The sequence below is a fragment of the Carlito syrichta genome, unplaced genomic scaffold (assembly GCF_000164805.1).
Source record: "Carlito syrichta isolate Samal-C Ts95f unplaced genomic scaffold, Tarsius_syrichta-2.0.1 Scaffold315490, whole genome shotgun sequence".
Lineage (NCBI taxonomy): Eukaryota > Metazoa > Chordata > Mammalia > Primates > Tarsiidae > Carlito > Carlito syrichta.
The window spans coordinates 1,074,593-1,097,854 of NW_007259586.1; the positions used below are offsets into that span (position 1 = coordinate 1,074,593).

The 23,262-nt window shown below is 46.1% G+C and overlaps 1 protein-coding gene across 1 annotated transcript in view; it reads left to right on the forward strand.

The window, feature by feature from the left end:
• Window positions 1–23,262, forward strand: part of LRIG1 (leucine rich repeats and immunoglobulin like domains 1) — a 128,401-nt gene that overhangs the window by 63,968 nt on the left and 41,171 nt on the right. Inside the window, exon 4 of the mRNA XM_008072883.2 lies at window positions 22,330–22,467. Coding sequence (XP_008071074.1) covers window positions 22,330–22,467 — 138 coding nt within the window. The remainder of the gene's footprint in view (window positions 1–22,329; window positions 22,468–23,262) is intronic.

Genomic DNA, 23,262 nt, shown 5'->3' on the forward strand with positions numbered 1-23,262 from the left:
AGGCAAAAATTACTTATTCCAAACTCTTTAAACCCCTTTTTCTTTGTAAGCTCAAAAGTAAGACTTGACTCTTCTTCTTCTTCCTCCTCCTCTTTCTCCTCTTCCTCCTCCTCCTCTTCCGCCTCCTCCCCCTCTTCCTCCTCCCTCCTCCCCCTCCTCCCTCTTCCTCTTCCTTCTTTTTTTTTTTTTAAAGAATATATAGGCCCATCACAGTAGCTCAAGCCCACAATCCCAGCACTTTGGGAGGCCGAGGCGAGAGGACTGCCCGAGCCCTTGGGTTTGAGACCAGCCTGGGCAACTTGGTGAGACCTTGTCTCTACAATAAATCAAAAAATTAGCCGGGCGTGGTAACATGTGCCTGTGGTTCTGGCTACTTGGAAGACTGAGGCAGAAGGATCACCTGAGTCCAGCAGGTCAATGCTTGGGTGGCCGTCAGCGTGCCATTGCACTTCAGCCTGAGCAACGGAGTGAGACTCCAACAACAACAACAACAAAAATTAAAGAATATATAAACATGATACAAAAAGTAAAGAATCTCACACTAAAGCTGTATTATAATATAGAAAAATTCTAATGCTAAGATTGACTTGGATAAGTAACGGATGGGATTTTGTGAAGGTTGTGTTTGGAATTAGATGCTTAGATAATTTGCAGAAAGTAGAACTTTAGGAATAAGAAAAAAATTCTCCTTGGATTTTTTAGAATGTGACTTTTTCTCCAAATCAAGTGTGTTTTTAATAAGTGAAAAAAACAGAGGTTATCAGCATGCATAGAGAAGTTTTTCTGCCTCGTAATTTTTATTTTATTTTTATTTTAGATTTGGGGGTACATATTCATTACATGGACATACTATTTAGTGATAGGATTGGGTCTCCGGTGTGCTTCGTTGTTATTGTTTGGTTCTTTTCAATCAAAATGAGGGCTGGCCTGTTGAGAAAGCCAGCCTGGGCTTCCTGGGCTGGGCCAGGCTGGGGGAGGTCCCAGCGCAGCCTTTCCAGGGCCTCCCCCTTCCCTGTGGCCTTGCTGACCACGATAAACCCTTTCACCACCTGGCTTTCCTTGTGAGCCAGGCTGCCCCCTATTCTCTTCCTATTCTCTAGTGTGTGTTAACAAGAGCCCTGATTTGGTGATTCTGTAGCAATTATGTGGTTCCAAGTAAGAGTCCAATGCCTGTCTTCACTTTCCTCCATTCCCTGAAAAAGAGCTCCATGTCCTGAGACATTCAGTGCTTCGTCAAAGGAAACGGATTCAGATATACACTCCCTGTCAGGGTGGCCTGTTGGCTCACCTCTGGGAAGAGAAAGGCAGAGGTTCAAGGAATTGGCACGGTGAGGACCAGGCGGCCTGCTGCGTCATGGGCATTTCAGTAGAGCACGTCGGTCCATTCTTTGCTCATCTCCAGCTGGATGTTGGCAGGTCTAGAATGGTAGTTCTGTCGGCAGGAGAAGCCTCTCAGTGTCCTCTTGTCAGAGTGTAACTCAACGAGACACCTCCTGCCTCTTGATGCAGGTCATTCATTCTGCAGTATGGTGGGGGTGCCAAGTGTGTTGGGAATGGGGAGGAAATGTCCCTTCCTGGAGTTCACATGGCCTCCTCCCCTCCTTAGCACCAGCAGTATTGTTCAGAGAGGAAAAAGTGTTGGCCACCTGGCTTCTAGTCCTTATTCTGCCAGAGACCCACTTGTAGGATTTTTCACAAAACACTTCTCCCCTTTGGGCTTCTGTTCCCCTCATTTGTAAGGAAAGGGGCTGATATCACATCAGCCTGCTCAACCAGGGTCAAGAATGCACACGGATGCTTCCCTCCTGCAGGCTGGGACTGTATGTCCTTTGGAACAAGTGGAGAACTGCTGTCACTGGTGACCCGCTAGTTGTGCGACCCCAGGATCCTGGCAGAGGCTCAGGTGCTTGTGGAGAGGGCCCGCTGAGTCACGTGCTCTGTGTTGAGAAGTCTGCTTGGAATGAGGCAGGGGGTTAGCACCCTGGCTGGCCTGTCTTCATGAACCACTGCCAAATCTGAGCCATGTAACTTGTCTCTCAAGAGGGGTACTCAAGGCCTTGGCTCCCAAGCGTCCATAGTGGCCCCCAGGCAGCCCCATCTAATCTCATCCCTCCCCACTCCACACCTGTCACCTGGTGGAGTGCCTGGCTTGTGGTTGCTTCACAGTCAGTATTTGACAAAGACACGAATGAGACCCCTTTTTGGCTTGCCCTTGTCTTCTATGGGACAAAGTCCTGGCTCTTTCAGAGTTGGCCGTGGCTTCATTTCCTTCTGATCTGTCACCAATTCCTGCCTTGAACTTCACATCCATCCATGTGTAACAAAAACCCACATGGGCCGCGTCTTTGGATCATGTGCCTTTTTCATTTTGTCTGAAATAGCTGTCCCTCTCCTGTGTTCCCTCCGCCAGTGCACCCTTCACATCTATTTCTCTCTGTGTCTCCTTGAAGGGTGGAGTCAGGGGCTGACAGCCAGTGGCCATATCCTTCTTTTTCTTTTGGCAGCTGTACATAACAAGCATCCTAGTACGTGTGTGAACGAATGAACCAGTAAGGGACTAAGTGAATGGATAATCTCAACAGCAAGCAATCACAGCGTCTGGGACAGATATTGGATGGTCTTAGACATTTATTCAAGGTGAAGGAAAAAGCTTGGTGCGGGTAATGGCAGAAGTGGTCTCCTGGGGGGGTCGTCCAGGACACCCCCAGCAGATATGACTTGCTTTCCTTAATTTATTGAAGAGTCGGTCAAGGTGTCCTAGGGGGAAATGTATTACCGGGAACTATCACTTGAGAGGCCACCTGGCCCAGAGGGGCAAGCACAGGCCTCAAAGTTTCATTATTTGGGTTCGAGTCTTGGTTCTGCCGTTTTCTAGGAATGACTTTCCAAGCCTCAGTTTGCTTAGATAAGAAATTGCAGCCGGGCTCCGTGGCTCAACCTGTAATCTCGTGCTTTGGGAGGCCGAGGTGAGTGGATTGCCTGAGCCCACGAGTTCGAGACCCACCTGGGCAACTTGGTGAGACCTCGTCTCTACAATAAAATCAAAAAATTAGCCGGGCGTGGTAGTGCATGCCTGTAGTTCCAGCTACTTGGAAGGCTGAGGTGGAAGGATTGCCGGAGCCCAGCAGATCGAGGCTGCGGTGGCCAGAAGCGGCCACTGCACTCCAGTCTGGGTGACAGAGTAAGACTCCAACTCAAAAAACAACAACAGCAACAAAACAACAACAAAAAAAGAAATTGCTCCAACCCTAGCAGAGAAGGGCTTTCCCAGTCTCTGCTGACTTCCTTAAGGGGCCAGCATCTTGTTTGGAGAAAGACTTTCTCCCAAGTGAAGATGGAATGTCACTGCAGATCACCACAGGCACCCAGCCTGTGCTGGGAGATGCCACCGTTCCTTCTGCAGAGACAGAAGGAGGATGAGGGGGGTGCAGCAGCCTGTGTAAAAGATGACAGGAAGATGTTGAGTTCTACAGATGCCAGTAGATGCATTGAGGGGGAAAAAGAGTGCCCTGAGGTCAGAAAGTTTAGAAAACCTAGGTTGAAGATAAGCGGCTTTCTTTGCTATGGGACATTTCAGAGGCTTGAATGTCCCGATGTTGATTTTGAGTCTCCAAGGACAAGCAGGGCAGCTCTTCTTGAGATCATTTCATCATAGTGCTATTAGTTTTTCATTTTCATTTCAGAGGTGGGGAGGGTGATTTCAGGAGTATGATAGGTGCTGACCTGGAAAATGATAAACTGAGCTGGGTACAATGGCTCACGCTTATAATCTCAGCACTTTGGTGGCCTGAAGCAGGAAGATTGCTTGAGCCCAGGAGTTTGAGACCAGCCTGAGCAACCTAGTGAGACCTTGTCTCTACAAAAAATAAAAATAAAAATTAGCTGGACATGGTAGTCCCAGCTCCTTAGGAGGATGAAGCAGAAGAATCACCTGAGCCCGGGCTGTTGAGGCAGAGTGAGACCCTGGCTTTAAAACAAAAAAAAAAAAAAATGAAGGACGATGATAAACTCTGCTCCTTACATACCCCTGGCCAGGGAGAGTACTGCTTTCTGGTCCCTAAATGCACATCCAGGAATTATATTCTTTGTTAACCGTGGTCAAGCATCCCTCCATTTTCCCTTTGGCTTTTCCTGTGCAGACTTGTCACAGTTTGGGTTCATCTTCAGCCTGGCACCAGATACCTTGAGCTCTGCATTGTGTGTATCTTGACCTCTGATGAGGGCGTGGTATGAGGTGTTTTCACATACAGTGAAGCACTTGTTTTGTTCCACCTGAAGCACTTGTTCTGTGGGATGTTAACGGTTGTTTTACAAGAAAAGGATTTTGTGGTCATATACATTTAGCAAATGCCAAATTGAGCAGAGTGAAAGGTATCTCTACTGGAGCGGTCATCAGCACTTTTTCTTTGTTGACTTATTATGGGAGTCTGCAAAAAGCAGTGGAGGATATATACCTGTTCCGAAGCTTGACTGGGCCAGAATCCTTTCCATGGAACACCCTCTAAGGCTAGTATTCAAGGGATGCTGCTTTGGGAGTCTGGTTTCTGGCAGCCTGTGTCTGCTGCTTTCTGATTGTGAGCAGCAAGCCCTCCTCCTTGGCCAAGTAGTGTTGGGAGAGGACACAGGTCTGGCATTGGGATGACAACCCCTAATGCCAGGCAGGGCTTCACAGTAGCTGCCCTCACCTTATTAGGAGCACCTTGTCTCTAGGAGTCCCAGCCCCTTAGCCCTTTCCTAAACAACAGAAAGTAATTATAGAGTTCATGCATATCTCTGGATTTCAGAAATTTCACAGAGCCCAGTGGTACTTGGTTCTTGGCTCTGAGAACTGAGTTAGGCTGTATACTTTTCTGCTGGATTGAAGGAATGCTGGAGACCAAGTAAAGTAACAGGAAAGCTTTCTGACTTCACTGGTAACTCCACCAGACCTTCCATCTGATTCCACTGTCAATGTCATGACAATTTTTTGTTTTAATTATAGTTTGGGGTGACTGTCCCTCCTGCCTCTGAGTCGGGGGTCTCACTCTGTTGCCCAGGCTGGAATGCAGAGGCATGATCATCATGGTTCACTGTAGCCTTGACCTTCTGGGCTCAGGCAATCCTTCTACCTCAGCCTCCTGAGTAGCTTGGACTACAGGTGTGCGCCACCATGCTGGGCTAATTTTTTTTTTTTATTTTGTAAAGACAAGGTCTCACTCTGTTGCCCAGGCTGGTCTCGAACTCCTGGGCTCAAGCAATCTGCCTGGTTCAGCCTCTTAAAGTGCTGGGATTATAGGCGTGAGCCACCGTGCCTGACCTCATTCCTTTTTATTACAGAGTTGTATTCCATGGTGTGGATATACCACACTTTGTCTAACCATTCATCTGTTGAAGGCCATCTGGGTGTTTCCAGTTTAGGGCTGTTAAAAATAAAACTGCTCTGAACATTTCTTGTATGGGTTTTTTTTTCCTCTGGGATAAATGCCCAGAAGTGCAATTGATGGGTAGTATGGTAGTTGCAAGTGTAGTTTCTTCCAGAATGGCCATACCATTTTATATCCCTATCAGCAAGGTATAGGTGATCAGTTTCTCCATGTTAGGGCCAATATTTAGTGTTTGTTTTGTTTTGTTTTGTTTTCAGTTTTAGCCATTCTGGTAGGTGTGTTGTGATGTCTCATTTTGGTTTTAATTTGTATTTCCCTGGTGGCCCATGATGTTGAGCAATGTTCATGTGCTTATTTGCCACCTGTAGATTATTTTTGGCAAAATATCTACCCATGCTTTTGCCCATTTTCTTTTTCTTTTCTTTTTTTTTTTTAAGTTGGACTCTCACTCTGTCACCCAGACTGGAGTGCAGTGGCTGCTCCCGGCCACTGCAGCCTTGACCTGCTGGGCTCCAGCGATCCTTCCGCCTCAGCCTTCCAAATAGCTGGAACTACAGGCACGCGCTACCATGCCCAGCTAATTTTTTGATATATTGTAGAGATGCGGTCTCGCCAAGTTGTCCAGATGGGTCTCGAACCCGCAGGCTTAGGCAATTCACTCACATCAGCCTCCCAAGGTGCTGGATTACAGGCTGAGTCACTGAGTCCAGCTTGCCCATTTTCTAATTGGATTTTTTTTTCTGTTGAATTTTTGAGTTCTTTATATACTGTACTCTAGATACTAGTTTGGATATGTGGTTTGGAAATGTCTTCTCCCAGTATGTTGCTTGTCTTTTCATCTTAGCAGGGTGTCTCACAGAATAAACATTTTTAATGTTGATAAAGTCCAATGTGTGTTAATTTTTCTGTTATGTATTATGCTTTTAGTGTGAAGTCTAGGAATTTTGCCTAGCCTCAGATCCCAGAGATTTTCTCCTGTGTTGTTCCCTAGAAATTCTGTAGTTTTCTGTTTTGCATGTAAGTCCATGATGACATATTTTTAAAAGCCTGAAACAAGAAGAAACTTGAAACTTGTGGTTCCAAGAAAGAAACAGAACAAGTGCTGCCTCTCGTACTAACCTGAATGGATAAGACGAGGGGTAGGGTGGTTCTGGGGTATGGCCAGTGGTGCTGGAGATAGTGCCACTTTGATGTTAGCAGGTCTTATCCTCTATGGGTTGTATAAAGAAGGGCTGCGGTAAGGGCCCAGCTCTTAATCCCACCCATATACATCTTAAATTCTCCCAAAGTGCTGTCAGGTCTTGTACTGAAGGCTTGGGAAATGGCATGGTAAGAGATACCCTAAATCATATGATTGGAAGATCAAAGTCTTTCAGATGGGACAGGAAGCAAGCCTGGTTTTATTTTTAAAGGCTCATCAGTGGTATCATTCCCCAGAGGGAGAAGGATCTTGTCTTGGAGGCCACAGCCAAGTGCTGAAACAGCTTCCTCCTTTGCCTGAAACTGCAGAGCTGTCAGGAAGCTGGCATGTGAATCTTGGAGAAGGTGCCAGTGTCCGACAGAAGTGAAGGGCCCTTCTGTGGCCCCAAGGGAGCTCCAGCACCCCAGCACCTGCCTCTCCTTCTTGTCCTCTTAGCTACAGGCTGTCTGGTTCAGTTTCTCATGCCTCTGTTGCTCCAGAGAGTAGCACACCCGGAATCAGAGGATACCTGGGCTTGCCTGCTAGTTAGCTGGGTGACACCAGACCAGGATCTTAACCTTTTGAATCTAGATTAGGAGGTGCCTTCTCTGGCATGGTGGTGAGCAGTCCCTGGAGAGTGCTCAGCTCTGTGCTGCCATACATACTTACTGTCTGAGGAAATAAGAGCCACTCTCACCCATAGGGATAGGGAAACTGACCAGTCATTTTAAATATAAATACAGGTGGTCTGGCTGGGCCCTGCAGCAACTGTGTGTTGACACGCTGTGGGCTGAGGGCATGGGAGGCCCACGTGTGAGTGAGCAGGCGTGGGCCCCTGGCATGAGCAGGGCATGTGCAGTGGCTTGTGGCAGAATCCGCCCCCTCTACATCTGCAGAGTTAGGTGTGCTCTCGTCTCTATTCACATGATGTTATCCCCATCATGGACACCTCGCCCTGGTTGATGCTGAGAAGAAGTGGGAGGTATGGGGTACTGTCCAGAGAGCTTTCTTCCCAGGGGGTCTTCTGCCCGATCCCACCGTGAGGCAGTTCTCCATCCCGAGTAGGAGTGTGGGATATGGATTCATGTTTTGCAGTTGGACCACAACTGCACTCTAACTGCTGTGTGACCTTCAGCAAGTGAGTTGGCCTCCCCATGCCTCAGCATCCCCACCTGTAAAATGGGGATGGTAGTAGCAGTTCCCTTTGGGGTTGTCATGAGGATTAAATGAGTTAAGTGAGTGAAGAGTTAAGTAGGGCCCAGCTGCTGTTGAGTACTGACGAAATGTTAGATTTGTTACCACTCTTCCCGCTGTTATAGCTCCGCCAACTCCTGCCCCACTTTTTAGGAGAAAGACAGTGCAGTAGGCCTCCTCCCTGGGTGAGCTGCAAGGGGAAGCTCTCAGGAGATCCACTGCCCTGCGCAGCTGACTACTAGCACTGGAACCACTTCCCTGGAGAATCCTCAAGACTCCATTCCAGGCTCCAGCTACTGAAGCCCTTTGAAGTTGTCACCACCTAGAGCAGGCTTGTGTGTCAGGAGAGTTAGGGTACAGGGGGTTCAAGAGACACTGCGTGGAAAATCCCCCCTTGTGCCTGGCAAAAGGAGGGGCAGTAGAGTTGCTCAGGCCCGGGAAAGCTTTCCACCTCACAGCATAGGGTGTTTCTACACTTAAGGATTGGGTCCCAGAGTTTAGTGTCTAGGTTCCTGTTAACTGCTTTGTAAATACAAATTGAAGGTTGGGCCAGTGACTCATGCCTGTAATCTCAATATTTTGGAAAGCCTAGGTAGGAGGATTACTTGAGACCTGAGTTCTAGACTAGCCTGGGCAACATGGTGAGACCTCATCACTGCAATAAATAAATAAATAAATCAAATTTAAAAATTAGCTGAGTATGTTGGTATGTGCCTGTAGTCCTAGCTACTTGGGAGGCTGAGGTGAAAGGATTGCCTGAGCCCAGGAGGCCGAGGCTGTAGTAAGCTGTGATCGTGCCACTGCACTCTAGCCTGGTGACAGAGTGAGACTCTGACTCAAAAGGAAAAAAAATATATATATATATGTGTGCGTGTGTGTGTGTGTGTGTGTGTGTGTGTGTGTGTGTGTTTTAAAAATACATTCTCATAATTGACAGGCATGTTACATTGATATGCAAAATAGAGAACGGGGAAATTCCATGATCAGCATACTGTGTCTGAGAGTTACCTGTTGTGTTTCCTACCTTTTTTTCCACGTATGTCTTTTAGAGAGCAGCAGTCATGTGAATTGATGAGCTATGTATCCTACTAGTGGTTTATCATGGTGGTGTGGACCGCTTCCTGGGTGTGTGAGTACTGCAGATCCTTCAGTGCCCAAGGCTGAGACAGAAGGGCAGCCATGAGAAGGAGGTTGTGTCCCCTTTGGGAGTTTTGAGTGAGGGCAGGGTGCTATTTCTCATCAGCAGTTCTGTTTATTCAGGTTCTGACTGGTGAGATCAGAGGAACGGGACCACTGTAGCTAACGACAGAGCCAATTGGTCTTGGCCTCCTGAGCGATTCCCTCCCTCAGGTGCTGAGCAGCAGTTATGGATCCTGAAGAGAGGAGGTCCTTGCTCTGGGAAGTGCAGTCGCTCTGCTTTCTCAGCTCTGCCTTCTCACGTTCCTAGGGCTGGGGCCTTCCCACCTCACCCTAGTTGGTGTTGAGTCTTCCTCAGAGGAAAACTACTCATGGCAGCTTCTTCACGTCTTCCTAGGTAGATGGTGTAGGCACTCCTCAGTCAGAATTTCTGGGGTTCATCCCTGGCCCGAAGGGGCGCTCTCGCCACCTTGTTCCTGATCCTTGCCATCTCTCTACCTCCTCCACTTTCCTTGGCCAAAAATGGTAGCTCAGCCCTTGGAGTCTGGGCAAACCCATGCTACTTGTTTCATGTCCTGGTGTTCTCGCTTCCTCTCGAGGGGCAGAGCCCAACAGTCAGGGCACACATACCTTGACAACTGTAATGAGAGTAAATTTAGCCTTGTTCTCAGAGAGAAATCAGGGGCCAGCTGTTCAGCAGCCCGGGTTCCACAGCTATGCTGTGGTTGGTGGATCCACACAATGCAGCTTGACAACTGGTGCTCTGCCAACTCCTAGGCTGGGGCCCGTCTTCCATGGAGACTGAGATCTTGTGGCGGGAACACCACTAGCACGCCAGGGTATAGGGTAGCAGGTCACCAGGGAAAGGAAGCAAAAGGGGAAGAAAAGAAGGGATATATTGCTGCATTTAGGGGAAGATAAAGCTGAGAGAGAGAATCGAGTGGTCATGTTGGCCCTGACCAAAAGAGAGAAACACTCTGGATTTTCTGACCCAGAGGTGCCCATATGTAGATGGGAATCCTGGTGGAAATGGCTCATTGTTGCCAGCTTTTTGTCTCCTGGCCCAACCTGGCACTTTGCCCTACCCAGATGCCAGAACAAATTACCTCCCTGTGGACATGGAACTGACTCCTCACACCAAGAAGCCCCTGCTCAATGTTAGGGCGGCATAGCCTTTCTCCTGGGGAGTGTTATCTAGATGTGGTTGGCATACTTCCTCGGGTCAGCAGTGTCTGGTTGGAACTCCCAGAGCAGAAAGGGAGGGGTGTGAGCAGATGGGTCAAAGGAGGGATTGTTGGCCAACCTGGGACCAAGATAGTTGTCTCACCATTCCAACCCTGGTGAGTCAATGAATTCCAGTGTTTGGGGGCTACATGGACTGTGGGAAATGCAAATCTTTTTTTATTTGAAAATCTATGCTATTGGACATTTTCTTTTAAATAGGTCTGTCAGCTTTCCCCCCCCCCGCCAAAAGTTAACTCTGTTGTTATGCCATTAATTTTTATCTTTAAAAAATTTTTTGGTTGGTCCTACCTCAGGGTGTGTGTGTGTGTGTGTGTGTGTGTGTGTGTGTGTGTTTTCTGAATGATGTTCTTTGGTTCAGTTTCATTGTGGTGAATGTAGGAGATTTAACTAAAGTTGTAATCATTTACTTATTTGACAGAAACTGAATGTGAGCACCTTTTATATTTTAAGCATTATTCCGTGTTCTAAGGTTATAGCTGTAAATAAGATACACTAAAAAAAACTCTAGCCCATGTGTGGCTAACACTACTGGTGCCAAGACCTCAGGACTACTTATTACTTTAGGAGATTTTGTTTTCTTTTTTAATTAATAGAATTTCAGAGCATTTGCAGATTTACAGAAAAATTGAGTGGAAAGTACAGAGAGTTCCTATATATCCTCCCTCTTAGTTCTCTCTCCTTTCCTCCCTCCCCTCTCTTTCTCCCACCCCTTCCACCCCTACACACCACACAGCCCTGTTTCCCCTGTTACTTACATCTTGCATCAGTGCTGTACATTTGTTACAACTGATGAGTTAGTATTGATACATTATTACTAACTAACATGCATGGTTTACATTAGGATTCACCCTGGGTGTTGTACATTCTATGGATTTTGACATGTATACTCACATGTATCCACCAAACAGTATCATATAGAAGTTTCACTGCCCTAAAAGTCCCCTGGACTCCACCTATTCATTCCTTCCTCCTCCCTACCTCCTGGCAACCACTGATCTTTCAACTGTCTCCATAGTTTTGCCTTTCTCAGAATGTTGTATCTTTGCAATTGTATAATAGGTAGTCTTTTTGGATGGGCATCTTCCACTCAACAGTGCATTTCCTTAGGAGGCTTTTTGTTGGTATTGCCTTTTATTTGTGCATCTTAAAATGAAATGCAGAACATTCTGATAGTTTGGATTGCGCATCCCAATGATCTGTAGTCATTCATGGATTGGGTCACTCTAGACTTCAAAACCAGTGTTGGCAGGCTCTTGGTCTTTTCAAGATCTCTTTATTTCACATCTGGGGCTTCTAGCTCCATGGGCAAAAGCTGGTGGGTGGGAGAACCAAGTGGGATCTGCTGCAGCAAGGTCCCTGGGGCCAAGCACTTTCATGGGAAAGGGATATCGGTTCTTTTTTGCAAGGAGTTAATGAAAACTGTTCCTTGAAGACCACAGAGGAGAGTGACCCCTAAAGGAAGTGAACGGGTTGGGAGGTTGGTTGACACAGTCCAGTCCTGCCTTCGAAGGGGTTGACCCTGCCTGGCGGGGGCTGTTTATCCCCGCCACTGGGCTGCTCTTGTTTTTTATCCAATCTCCACCTGAATAAACAGATCCAGAACGTCATCTGCAGCCAGGCTGAGAATCTGCCAAAATTCCCCAGGGAACTGGTGATTCACCAGCAGCAGGGGAAGGAGAGCAGGAGGGACAGAGAGACCTGCTCATTCTGATTCTCATTTCCTGTCCAGCAAATAACCCAGGCTGTCCTGTTTCTTACGAGACAGCAGTTTCTTTGGGCAAATGATCAATTTATGCAGTAGAACAAATGATTTTGGGTTTCATTTTTAAGGAGATGGATGTAAAGCAAGCTAGTGAGATGGTAATGGTTTTGACTGCTGTTCTGAGAAAAGAGACTTCAAATTAACTTTGGAATACTCTTTGAAAATGTCTTGTTCTTTGAAAAATATCTCTGTATCTTCATTTTTAAGTTGTAGATAGATGGGTATTGGTCCTGGCGTCAGATGCATTAACACTATTTCTTGCCAGTCTAAGACTTAGACTTATTAATTCTGACGTGGCGGCTCATGCCTATAATACTAAACACTTTGGGAGACTGAGATGGAGGATTACTTGAAGCTAGGAGTTTGATATTTATTATATATTGGTGCTCATTAGGCCCTCTCTTAATAAAAACATTTTTTTTGTTTGACACTTGAACAAGATTAGAATGAGTATGGCCATGCCTGGGTGGCCCCAGGCTATATTCCTAATGTGTTTTGAGGAGAGGGATACAGGAAGGGGATACATAAGGGCAGTGGCATCTGAGAATGTGGTGTAATGAGACAGCATGAAACAGGGCACTTGGATGAAATGGTTTTCAGATTCATTTCCACCCTGGGGGATTTGGTTTAAAAGAAATCTCCCAGTGTCTACTAAGGTCAAACATATGCATGTTCAGTGACCTGTGTAGCAATTTCATGCCGGATCTGGCACACCTGCCAGCAATGCAGGCAAATATGCACCAAAAGCCACATGTAGAAGACACTTCCATGTCCATAGCTGTGATTCTTTTGGTGACCTGAACTGGAAATAACTCAGTAACCATCAGTAATAGAATGAAAAAATAAATTGCTGTATATTCCTTCAAAAGAAATATTATACAGAGAGGGAAAAGAATGAACTACTGCTAATGCCACAACCTAGATGGATCTCATAAACATCAGGTTGAGTGAAAGTAACCAGATACAGGAGAGTATATACAGAACAATTTTGTGTCTATACAGCCAAAAATAGGCAAAATTAATCGTGGGTGATGTAAATCAGAGGTTCTCTTTGGGAGTAATAACTAGGAAAGTAACATTTTGTAAAAACGCATTGAACTCTACACTCATAATTTTGCACTGTTCAGGTCAAAACTGACTGTTAATAGTTCAGGAAAAATGTTTACAAACAAAACAACTGCAGCACTCAGCTGCATATGGCCTGTCCAGTGGTGCTGTATTTTTGGACACAGGAGAATTCATGATCTTCATGTGAGTATTTGAAATGGTTAGCATTTTTTGGCACTTGCAATAGGACTGACACCTCCTTAGGTCGACATCAGGGCCGTGTATTGAGTTTTATATGCAGTCAATAATATCAGGGTCTCAGATAGTCTCACACTGTGTGGATTCCATGTATGATATGTGTTAAGCTGTGCTGTAGCCTCAAACGGCACATATGAATTTGTGCACACCTTCACATGTTTGGATCAGATCTTTGAGTGCCGGCTGTGTGGAGGCCGTGGGAGTGAATGTATGGTGCAGAGCCTTAGTGAAAATTCCACCCGACACCATGATGGACAGTGTGTATGGGATGTGGAGTTTGATTAACTATGTCTGCCAAGATCACTATTGGGAATCTGGGAGTGAGGCAGGGGCAGATATGTTACAGTTTTTTTTCCCCATTTCAGGGCTAGATTATGTGAAACTTTATTTTAGACAGAGGTTCAGGTGAGGCAAAGAGTTACAATTTGGATTTTGCTGATTTGTTAAGACATGTTAAAAGTTTGATCTGGAAATAAAATTATGGAAGATTTGTTATGTCTGCTAGGAGTCCACTCTCAAGGAGTTGACAGCGTTGACATCTGTGAATCACCTTAATAGTCTGGAAGAGCTGAAGGGCATACCTGCTTAGATCTTAGGACTGGCAAGTTGGGCCAGCTTTAGTATGTTTTAGACTAATTGGCAGAACTAAAATAGGGAGCCAGACACGGTGGCTCATGCCTGTATTTCCAGCACTTTGGGGGTAGAGGTGAGAGGTATGCCTGAATCCAGGGGTTTGAGATCAGCGTAGGCAATTTGATGAGACCTCATCTCTACAATGAATAAAAAAATTTAGCCGGGTGTGGTGGTGCACGTCTGTGGTTCCAGCTACTTGAAAGGCTAAGACAGAAGGATGGTCTGAGCCCAGCAGGTCGTGGCTGTGGTGCTGTGAGCATGCCACTGCACTCTAGCCTGAGTGACAGAGTGTGACTTCAACTCAGAAAAAGAAAGTAAAATAAGGAAGGACATACAATGTGGATCTTTCTCATCTGTAAGATAACGCTGTTTGTTCATCTATCTTCACTGATTCCAGTAAGGAACCTGACTTATCTTTTGAGAAACTTAAGAGCGATAGAGACTTATATTGCATTTCACTTTATGAAGAGGTAGAAAGGACATTGGCAGAAAAGATTCTAGTTAGTGACATCTTTTGACACGGGCATGGAGGGAGACTGGGAGGGTTTTCTATCTGCAATCAAGAGGTATTTAGCCTCATTTTAGCCTCAGGTGGGTAAACCAAACAGAGAAAGAGTGATTTACACGCAGTTCAAAAGTTGCATTAAAGCTAGAATTAGAATCTGGGTCCCTGTCCCTCAGAAACCCAGACTGGTTGCCATGACGTTAATAGAGTCAGCAGACTATAGTTGGTGGGCCAAATCTTGGCTCGCCACTTGCTTTTGTAAATAAAGTTTTATTGGAACACAGCCACACTCATTTATTTACATAGTGTTTATGGATGCTTTTACATTAACAGCAGCAGAGCTGAGTGGTCATGACAGAGACTGTGTGACCCACTAATCCTAAAATATTTCCCATCTGGCCCATTGTAGAGTAAGTTTGCTGATCTTTAGTGTAGACAATAGGTGCATAATTTCAGGAATCAGAAATTACCCACTTGACCTGCCTTGGCCCTACTGCCTTTGATCTCCTTGCCCTTTCTTCTTGGCTGTTGTCTGTGACATGAGATCTTTTCTACCACTAACAGGAATACGTTGTAAACCAGACTTTCATAGAACCGTGGTAGAACAATCACTTATGATAAAAAGTTTTAAATGTTGGTTTCAAATGCCTCCATCTGTTTCACTGTCTAATTTAAAATTGGCTCTGAAAATGTAGCCAAGTGAGGAGAGCTTATCTTGCCTGCTTTCCGCCTTTGAAGACTGATTTTATTTTTGAAGGCTTTAACAGGTGTCGTTTTAATAGACCTCTGCTGTATTAAATTCTCCTCGCTCCAGAAGGCAGCCCAAGGGGTAAACTGACACTGTGGATGGAGGTGAAAGCCACGTGACCTGGCCACTGCACACTTCCCCTAGTCCCCATAAGTGTAGATTCACTAGTTTTGTTTGGTTGCAGAGAGAGGCTGGCCTGTTCCTTTGAGGAGGCTTGTAAGAACTGTTCCTAACATAGCATTGTCCTCTTGTCTTTTACTGTCCTCACCATCTTTAAAAATAAACTTAAGTGAGTCCCATTGCATCTTAACCTTTCCTGAGAATAAAGGCACTCATTCCTCCCTCGAATGCAGCTCCGTAGAGATCTCAGAGGAACTGTTCTTTCCATCCAGAACATCCGAAATAAGAACTTTTTAGTTTCATCTGCCTTATTTGCTGAGATCTGGTCACACAAACCCTGGTGCACATTTGCTGCTTACGAAGGACTCTGGGCAGTTGATACAATGCTGGGGCACCTGGCTGAGGCTAATCTGTGTAGACCAAGCTAGCATTCAGATTTAACCAGGCTTTGCTGAAGGTTTGTGGGTGGAATCTGGGTGGTGCCCTTAAATTCTGCCCAGAGAACCTCTCAGGTGGGCTAGATAGAGTCTTGCTCTCCAGGTTTGCATCCTGGCCCCTCTGGCTTTCCAGCCATGTAGCCTTGGGGCAAACTCCAACAGACCTCCAAGCCTTGGTGTCTTCAACTGGCTGAGTACAGATTGCTCCTTAACTTACGATTATGTCCAGATAAACCCATGGTAAGTTGAAAACATTGTAAAGTTGAAAATGCATTTGGTACTCCTGCCCTATCGAGCTGTATAGTTGAGCTTTGCTTACCTTAAACTTGGTCAGAACACTTATATTGGTCTACATTTGGGCAAAATCATCTCACACAAAGTCTATTTTATGATAAAATATTAAATATCTCATGTAATTTATTGAATATTATACTGAAAGGAAAACAGAACAGTTATTTGCATACTTTAAGTATGGTTTCTACAGAACACATATCCACTGTAAAGTGAAATAGTCATAAACCAAACCATCCCTATAAATTGGGGACTATTTGTAGAAATAATAATCATACCTACTTGGTCTGATGGCCACATGATTTCATTGGTGTTTTACCCAAGGCCTGCTATATACATGATAGGTATTCATTCATTCACTGGTCAGCTATTTCAAGGTTAGAAAGAGGATTATGGGCCTTCTCGGGAACTGAGCAGGTAGTTGTGTTAAAGGAGTGACATGGTGACCACGTGGGTTTTCATGGGGCATTAGAAACATGGACAGTTTCCTGAAAGTGGAATGCTGGGTTGAGTCGGGGCAGGAGACACATTTCCACAGCTCTCAGGCGGGAGATAGGAGGGCTTCCCTGTGGCAGTTCGAGTATTAACTGTTTCCTCTAACTTTGATGGATGTGGGACCTGGAAGGATGTCTTAGATGGGCAGACTACTTCTGGGGCAGTGGGTGGTGGGTTTAGTGGGCTTGGGTCAAGGACATGGACCTGAGTTCCATTTGTCTTGGGAGTGAGAAGGGGGATGTCATCCAGCTGGCTGGGGAAACCCATCGGCTATTTGACCATCCTGCGTCCTGCAAAAGTTGTAGCCTGGGATTTGCTTTGAAGCATGGGGGGTCTTCTTAGTGGATGGGTTTGACACTCTCCAACTGGAGCAGGCTTGTTTCATGCATAAAGCTAAGAGTGAGAGCTTAGAATCAGCCCTTGGTTCCTGAGAGGGGAGCCAGGCCTGCCTGTCTGCTTTGAAATATATCAGAGGGATAGACAAGAACCAGTAATTAATTTTATTCATTCTTTTCCCAGAGCATTTCTTATAAACTAGATCTTGAGCCTGACTCTGAGGATACAAATATGACTACCAAGAACAATAACTTGTTTTATTGAGCAACTGCTGCATGTCAAGTCACATCAGCCCATGGAGTGTAGGAATCCCACACCCTGCTTTACATATGGGTTCCTCCAGGGTTCACAGCTGTGGGTGGTATAGCTGGGATTGGAACTCGGGCAGGGAGACACAGCACATTGTTCTACTGTGCTGTATTCTGGATCAGGAAGAACTCCCGGTCTGTGGGTGGAATTGCTGGGGTCTACAGAGGCTGCTAATGCTGTGTGGTTCTTGGTTCTAAGAGAAGGGATACAGAGTTCTACAGGAGCACAGAGCTTCAAAGACAGCTTTCCTGAGCACAGGGCATTCGGGATGGGTTTCGTCAGGTCCTGGGCTATATTCTAGAGCAGAGAGTCTGACCCTGGGGGGAGAGAGAGAGCATAGCCAAGCCCAGTGGCACGCACTTGTAGCCCCAACTATTCAGTGGGTAGATGGGTAGGGGAGAAGATATGCATCCTCAGCAGCTGGGCACAGCAGTGTTGGAGCCCCAGGGGTCTCTGGAGCTGCTGTGGGCTCAGTTGTTTGTGTCTGGGCAGCACTATTGCGGGCACCTACAGACTCTTCTCACATTCCTGATGAAACTTATCCACCTGCATGGTTTTCTTCTGCCTAACTGCTGAAGAGTCTGAAATCTGTATCTAGCCTCAGCCCTTTTGAATTCAACCTGTATTTATTCTCTATGACTCATCAGCAGATGTTTATTGAGCACCTATTATATGTCCGGCACTGTTCCAGTGGCTGGAAACAATAGTAAATGAAGCAAACATTTTCACCTTTGTGAAACCACATCCTGGTGAAAGAGAAGATGTTAGACTATAAATAGGCAAATACTGAGGATTTTAGATGATTAGGACTATTGAGAAAAATAAAGCAGGTAAGGAGGTAGAAATTGTGTGTGTCTCTGGGTGTGAAGGAGCTTGTGGTTTTAGAGAAGGTAGCCAGGGAAGGCTTCACTGAGAAGGTGACTTCTGAATAAAGATGGGAGAAAGTAAGGGTCTGAGACAAGGGCGTCTCTAGGGACAGCGTTCCAGCAGTGGGAAAAGAAAGTGCAAAGGTCCTGAGGCCAGACACATTCGTGGGCTGGTGTGGAGTGGAATGTATGAGACGGAGGAGTAGTAGGAGGTGAGGTGGGTGTGTGGCAGGTTACGTGGGCCTTGGGGTGGGGGGTCATTGTGAGGACCTTACTTCCAAGTGAGACAGGAGAGTTGTCATTTGAGATTTAGATAGAAGTGTACTGTGAACTGACCTGTGTTTTGTTTTATTTGTAAATTATAGTAAAATGCATGTAACATAAAATTTGCCATCTTAATCCTTTTTTAAAGTGTAGAGTTCAGTAGTTTTAAGGGCATTCGTGTTGTGCAACTGATCTCCAGAACTTTTTCCATCTTGCACAACTAAAACTCCATACCCAGTCATAACAAACCTTCAGTCCTTGGCCATTTTCTCTTTCAGTGGATCTGATTGTGGGTTCCTTCTGTAAGTGGAATCACACAGTATTTGGCTTTCAGTGACTGGCATATTTCACTTAGTGTCATTTCCTCAAAGGTCATCCGTTCAGTAACATGTATCAGAGTTTCTTTACTTCAGAAGGCTGAACAGTGTATGAATATCCATTGTATGCATATACCACATTTTGTTTATCCAGCTATCACCGGACATTCGGGTTGCTTCCTCTTGTGACTATTGTGAATAATGCTTCTACGAACCATGGGTGTATAAATATCTCCTTCAGATCTGCTTTCAGTTCTTTTAATTGCCTACAAGTAGAATTGTTAGATCATATTGTGATGCTGTGTTTAATTTTCTTCAGCAGTTGCACCATTTTACATTCCCACCAACAGTGTATAAGAGTTTCCATTTCTCCACATCCTCACCCACACTTGCTATTTTCTGTTTCTGTTTTTGTTTTGTTTTCAATAGTAGTCATCCTGTTGGGTGTGAGCTGATCTCTCATTGTGGTTTTGATTTACATTTCCCTAATGAATAGTGATGTTGAGCATCTTTTCATGTCTGGTTTGCTGTTTGTATGTTTTCTTTGGACAAGTGTCTATTGAGTTTCTTTGCTCCTTTTAAAAATTGGGTTGTTTGTTTTTGAGTTGTCCGGGTTCCTTATACACTCTGGACATTATCCTCTTATCAGTTTATGATTTGCAAATGTTTTCTCCTACTCAGTGGGACTCATGAACAACTTGTTTTTTTAAGGATCTCTCTGGCTGCTGCATTGGGGTTAGACCATAAGTGGACAAGAACAGATAGCCAGTTGCTGGGGGCGTGGTTATCTTCCAAGCTAGAAAATGTAAGCCAGGCTCCGTGTCTCAGCCTGTAATCCCGTGCCTTTGGGAGGCTGAGGTGAGTGGATTGCCTGAGCCTGTGGGTTCGAGACCCGCCTGAGCAGCCGAGACCTCATCTTTACAGTAAATCAAAAAAATTAGCTGGGCGTGGTAGCGCGTGCCTGTAGTTCCAGCTACTCGGAAGGCTGAGGCGGGAGGATCGCCGGAGCCAAGCAGGTTGAAGCTGCGGTGGCCGGAGTGGCCACTGCACTCCAGTCTGGATGACAGAGTGAGACTCCAACTCAAAAAAAAAAAAAAAAGAAAGAAAGAAAATGTTGGATCATTACTGCTGCCCCCAGCTGCCACCTCCAGCTTCTGTGGACTCCTTACTTATTACTCTCCTGTGTCTGCCTCTATCACCACCATCTCTCACCCTGCTCCACAACTGGATCCAGGCTCCTGGCCTGTCCCCTCCTGTCTACCCCTCAGCATCCTAGCCTTGGACACTTGCCCCAGTGACTTCTCCAGGCAGAAGTGAATGCTACCCTTGCTCCTCTCGCAGGCCCTGCTGCTGGAGCTTCCATATGCCCTTGTCTTGAATCTCCATGGCTGCCTCTTCTGCCAAGCTGTGAACGTTTCCCAGCATGTGAAGGAGATTTGCCTTCCGCATAGTGTCCTTTATTCAGAACGGGCCCCAGCCTGTGTTTGAGTCAATGAATGAATATATTGACAAGAAGCAAAAGGTATAAGACCAAGGACAAAGACCAAGGAGACAAGGGGGGAGAGGAGGGAGCCAGCGTGGGAGAGGTGTCAGGGCTCGCAGCTGTCCCATGCTTCGCAGCGTAAGGACTCACCACCCAGAGCCCTCTTTGGGCCAGCAGCGCCCCATCTCTTCTGTTTGCAGACCCTCTTTTCCTGGCTCCCTGGTACTGTATTCAGAGTTCCCAGACAAGGCTCAGCTCCGTTGCCTTGATTTCTTGTTCTTTTTCTTCCCATGCTTTACATGATAAAGGTTTTCTTTTCTTTTTTCTCTTTCCTTTGGAGTCTGAAAACTGAAGAGACTCTCTTTATAAAAGAACTTAGTAAATAACTCAAAGGAAGTGTGGGGGGTGGGGAGGAGCGGTGGGGGGAAAGGGTTCTTTCTGGGGAGGTTTCTCTGTGTGCGCAGTTGTGCCCTTGCAAATGAAGTTCTGAGTTTGGAGCCTGGGAGACTTGTGAAAAAAACAAAGGAGTCCACGAGAAGCCCCACAGCTTCTGGGAAAGAGGTCCTTGTTTATGCCTGTTGGAATTGATTTGGTCAAGTGTTTGTTTAATGGAGATGCCACTTGGTAAGCGACGCCTGGCTTACTTGTGTTGCGTTCAAGAATGCCTTGATTGGTTGGAGACGCTGACACTGTTTACTCAGAACTGGCCCGAGTGTGAGTGCCTGGAACCCAGAGGCCCATCGCTACCACCCAGCAGATTCTTAAGTATCTAATACTGGAGTTAGGGCTGTGGTGGATTGAATCTGCTAGACACAGTCAAACCCACAACAGGGCAGTCAGCTATACCAACCTTGGTTAGCTTTTGTCTTTCTCCTGATTAATAATTACTGGTTGGTTGGTTAGATTATGGGTTTGTCAGAGAGAGGATTAAAGGTGCACATAAGTCACAATGGAAAATGCCTTTCTTGGAGTGGTAAACACTCCAAATGCTTACCTTAATGTCTGCCAGATGCTTTAGTGTGGTTTCAGGTTGGATTGTCCATAACCTTGAAGTGACAGGTTGTGGCCCCATCTTCCTGATGAGAAAACATACTAAATTATTAAGAGTAAAGTCAGAAGATTCAGGGGACTCTATTCTAGTTATACCCAGCAGTGAGCTCCTCTTTCCATTTTTTTTTTTTTTTTTTTTTTTGAGTTGAAGTCTCACTCTGTCGCCCAGACTGGAGAGCAGTGGCCGCTCCCGGCCACCACAGCCTCGACCTGCTGGGCTCCGGCGATCCTTCCACCTCAGTCTTCTAAGTAGCCAGAATTACAGGCGCGCACTACCACGCCTGGCTGATTTTTTGATTTATTGTAGAGATGAGGTCTCGCTGCCGAGACGGGTCACAAACTCGCGGGCTTAGGCAATCCATTCACCTCAGCCTCCCAAAGGCATGGGATTACAGGCTGAGCCATCCAGCCCAGCTCTCTTTCCATTTTTAGATTGTCATCTTGCCTGGTACATGGTAGGTGTTGGTAAAAGGTATGTCATGATGTGTGAAGTTGGATTAAAGTGAACTCTGGGCTCTGGGCCTGTACACTTTTGTAAGTCCCAGGGTTGCACTGGGTTCTGAAGATATGCGTGAGGGTTGGGGTGGAGCTGTCTGGCTGCACCAGGCACAACTTACGGTGAGTGCATCATGGGTTCTGGTCACATCATGCTGGTCTCATATGGTCTTAAATGTCACTGCTACATTCTTGCCCTTGGGAAGAGCAGCCTAGGCATAGAACTTTGACAAGCTTGTCCCAGACAGAAAATCCATCATTCCAGCTAGCATCCAGCCAGCAGATAATAGTGACGGAGAGAGAAACAGGAACTCTCATTTTATTTTATTGTTTTTTGTTTTATTTTTTGAGTAGGAGTCTCACTCTATTGCTCAGGCTGGAGTACAGTGCCACACTTATGGCCACAGCCTCGACCTGTTGGGCTCAGGTGATCCTTCCACCTCAACCTTCCAAGTAGCTGGAACCACAGGTGTGCGCTACCCTACCAGGCTAATTTTTTAAAATTTGTGGTAGAGATGAGGTCTTGCCAAGTTGTCCAGACTGGTCTTGAACCTGTGGGCTCAGGCAATCCTCTCACCTCGGCCTCCCAAAGTGCTGGGATTATAGGCTTGAGCCACTGCGCCTGACCTGAAGTTCTCATTTTAAGAGCATCACTGTATTTGTAGTTTTATGAAAGAGCAAAACAACTAGAAAAACATCGTCCAAAAGAAGTGGCAGGTGGGGGGAAAATAATAGTTTCTTGGAGTTCCTTTGCAAAAAGCAATGATCTGGTCACCTGCCTTGGTGTGTTTTAGGCAACACAATAAGATCCGCAACGTGGAGGGAAGTCAGCTGAAGGCCTACCATTCCTTGGAAGTGTTGGATCTGAGTTCAAACAACATCACGGAAGTCCGGAGCACCTGCTTTCCACATGGACTGCCTATAAAGGAGCTGTAAGTGCCTTCTTCTTGCTACCTGTGGTGGTCCTATGCTGCTGGCCATGTAACATACAGTACCCAGGTCTGGACACGGAATAGGTGTTTCCTTCCCAGTTGTGGCTCAGCTGAGCCAGTGGGGATGTTACGGATCTTCCCTCAGCAGGGCAGGGGCCAGGGCCCACGTAAACAGCATTTCCAAATCCTGCAGCATGTTCCGATGTTACAGACTGATGAGGAAACTGAGGCAGGGAGCTGTTAATTAGGGGGACTTACCATGCAGAGGAAAGTCTGGGAGTCAGATACAGGCCACTGTTTTCTTTCCTGTTTCCTGGGCTGCCTCCTGGGGAAGTTTCCAGAAAAGATTCAGGAGTGGTTGGTGGGAGATCTCCTTGATGAGGCTTACTCTTGTCAATGCTTATCTTTTTTAGTATCTTGCACTACTAAAACAAGTCACTGGGCCTGCGTGATGACTCACGCCTGTAATCCCAGCACTGTGGGAAGTGAAAACAAGAGGATTGCCTGAGCCCCTGGGTTCAAGATCAGCCTAGGCAACCTGGTGAGACCTTGTCTCTACAATAAATAAAAAAAATTAGCCAGGTGTGGTGGCGCACACCTGTGGTTCCAACTACTTGGAAGTCTTAGGTGGAAGGATCTCCTAAGCCCAGGAGATTGAGGCTGTGGTGGCTGTGAGTGTGCCACTGCACTCTAGCCTGGGTAACAGAGTGAGACTCCGACTCAAAAAAAAAAAAAAAGTCATTGGGCTTATTTGAGGGAAGGGCAGTTACTCTGTTCTGTGACCTTTCAGCACAT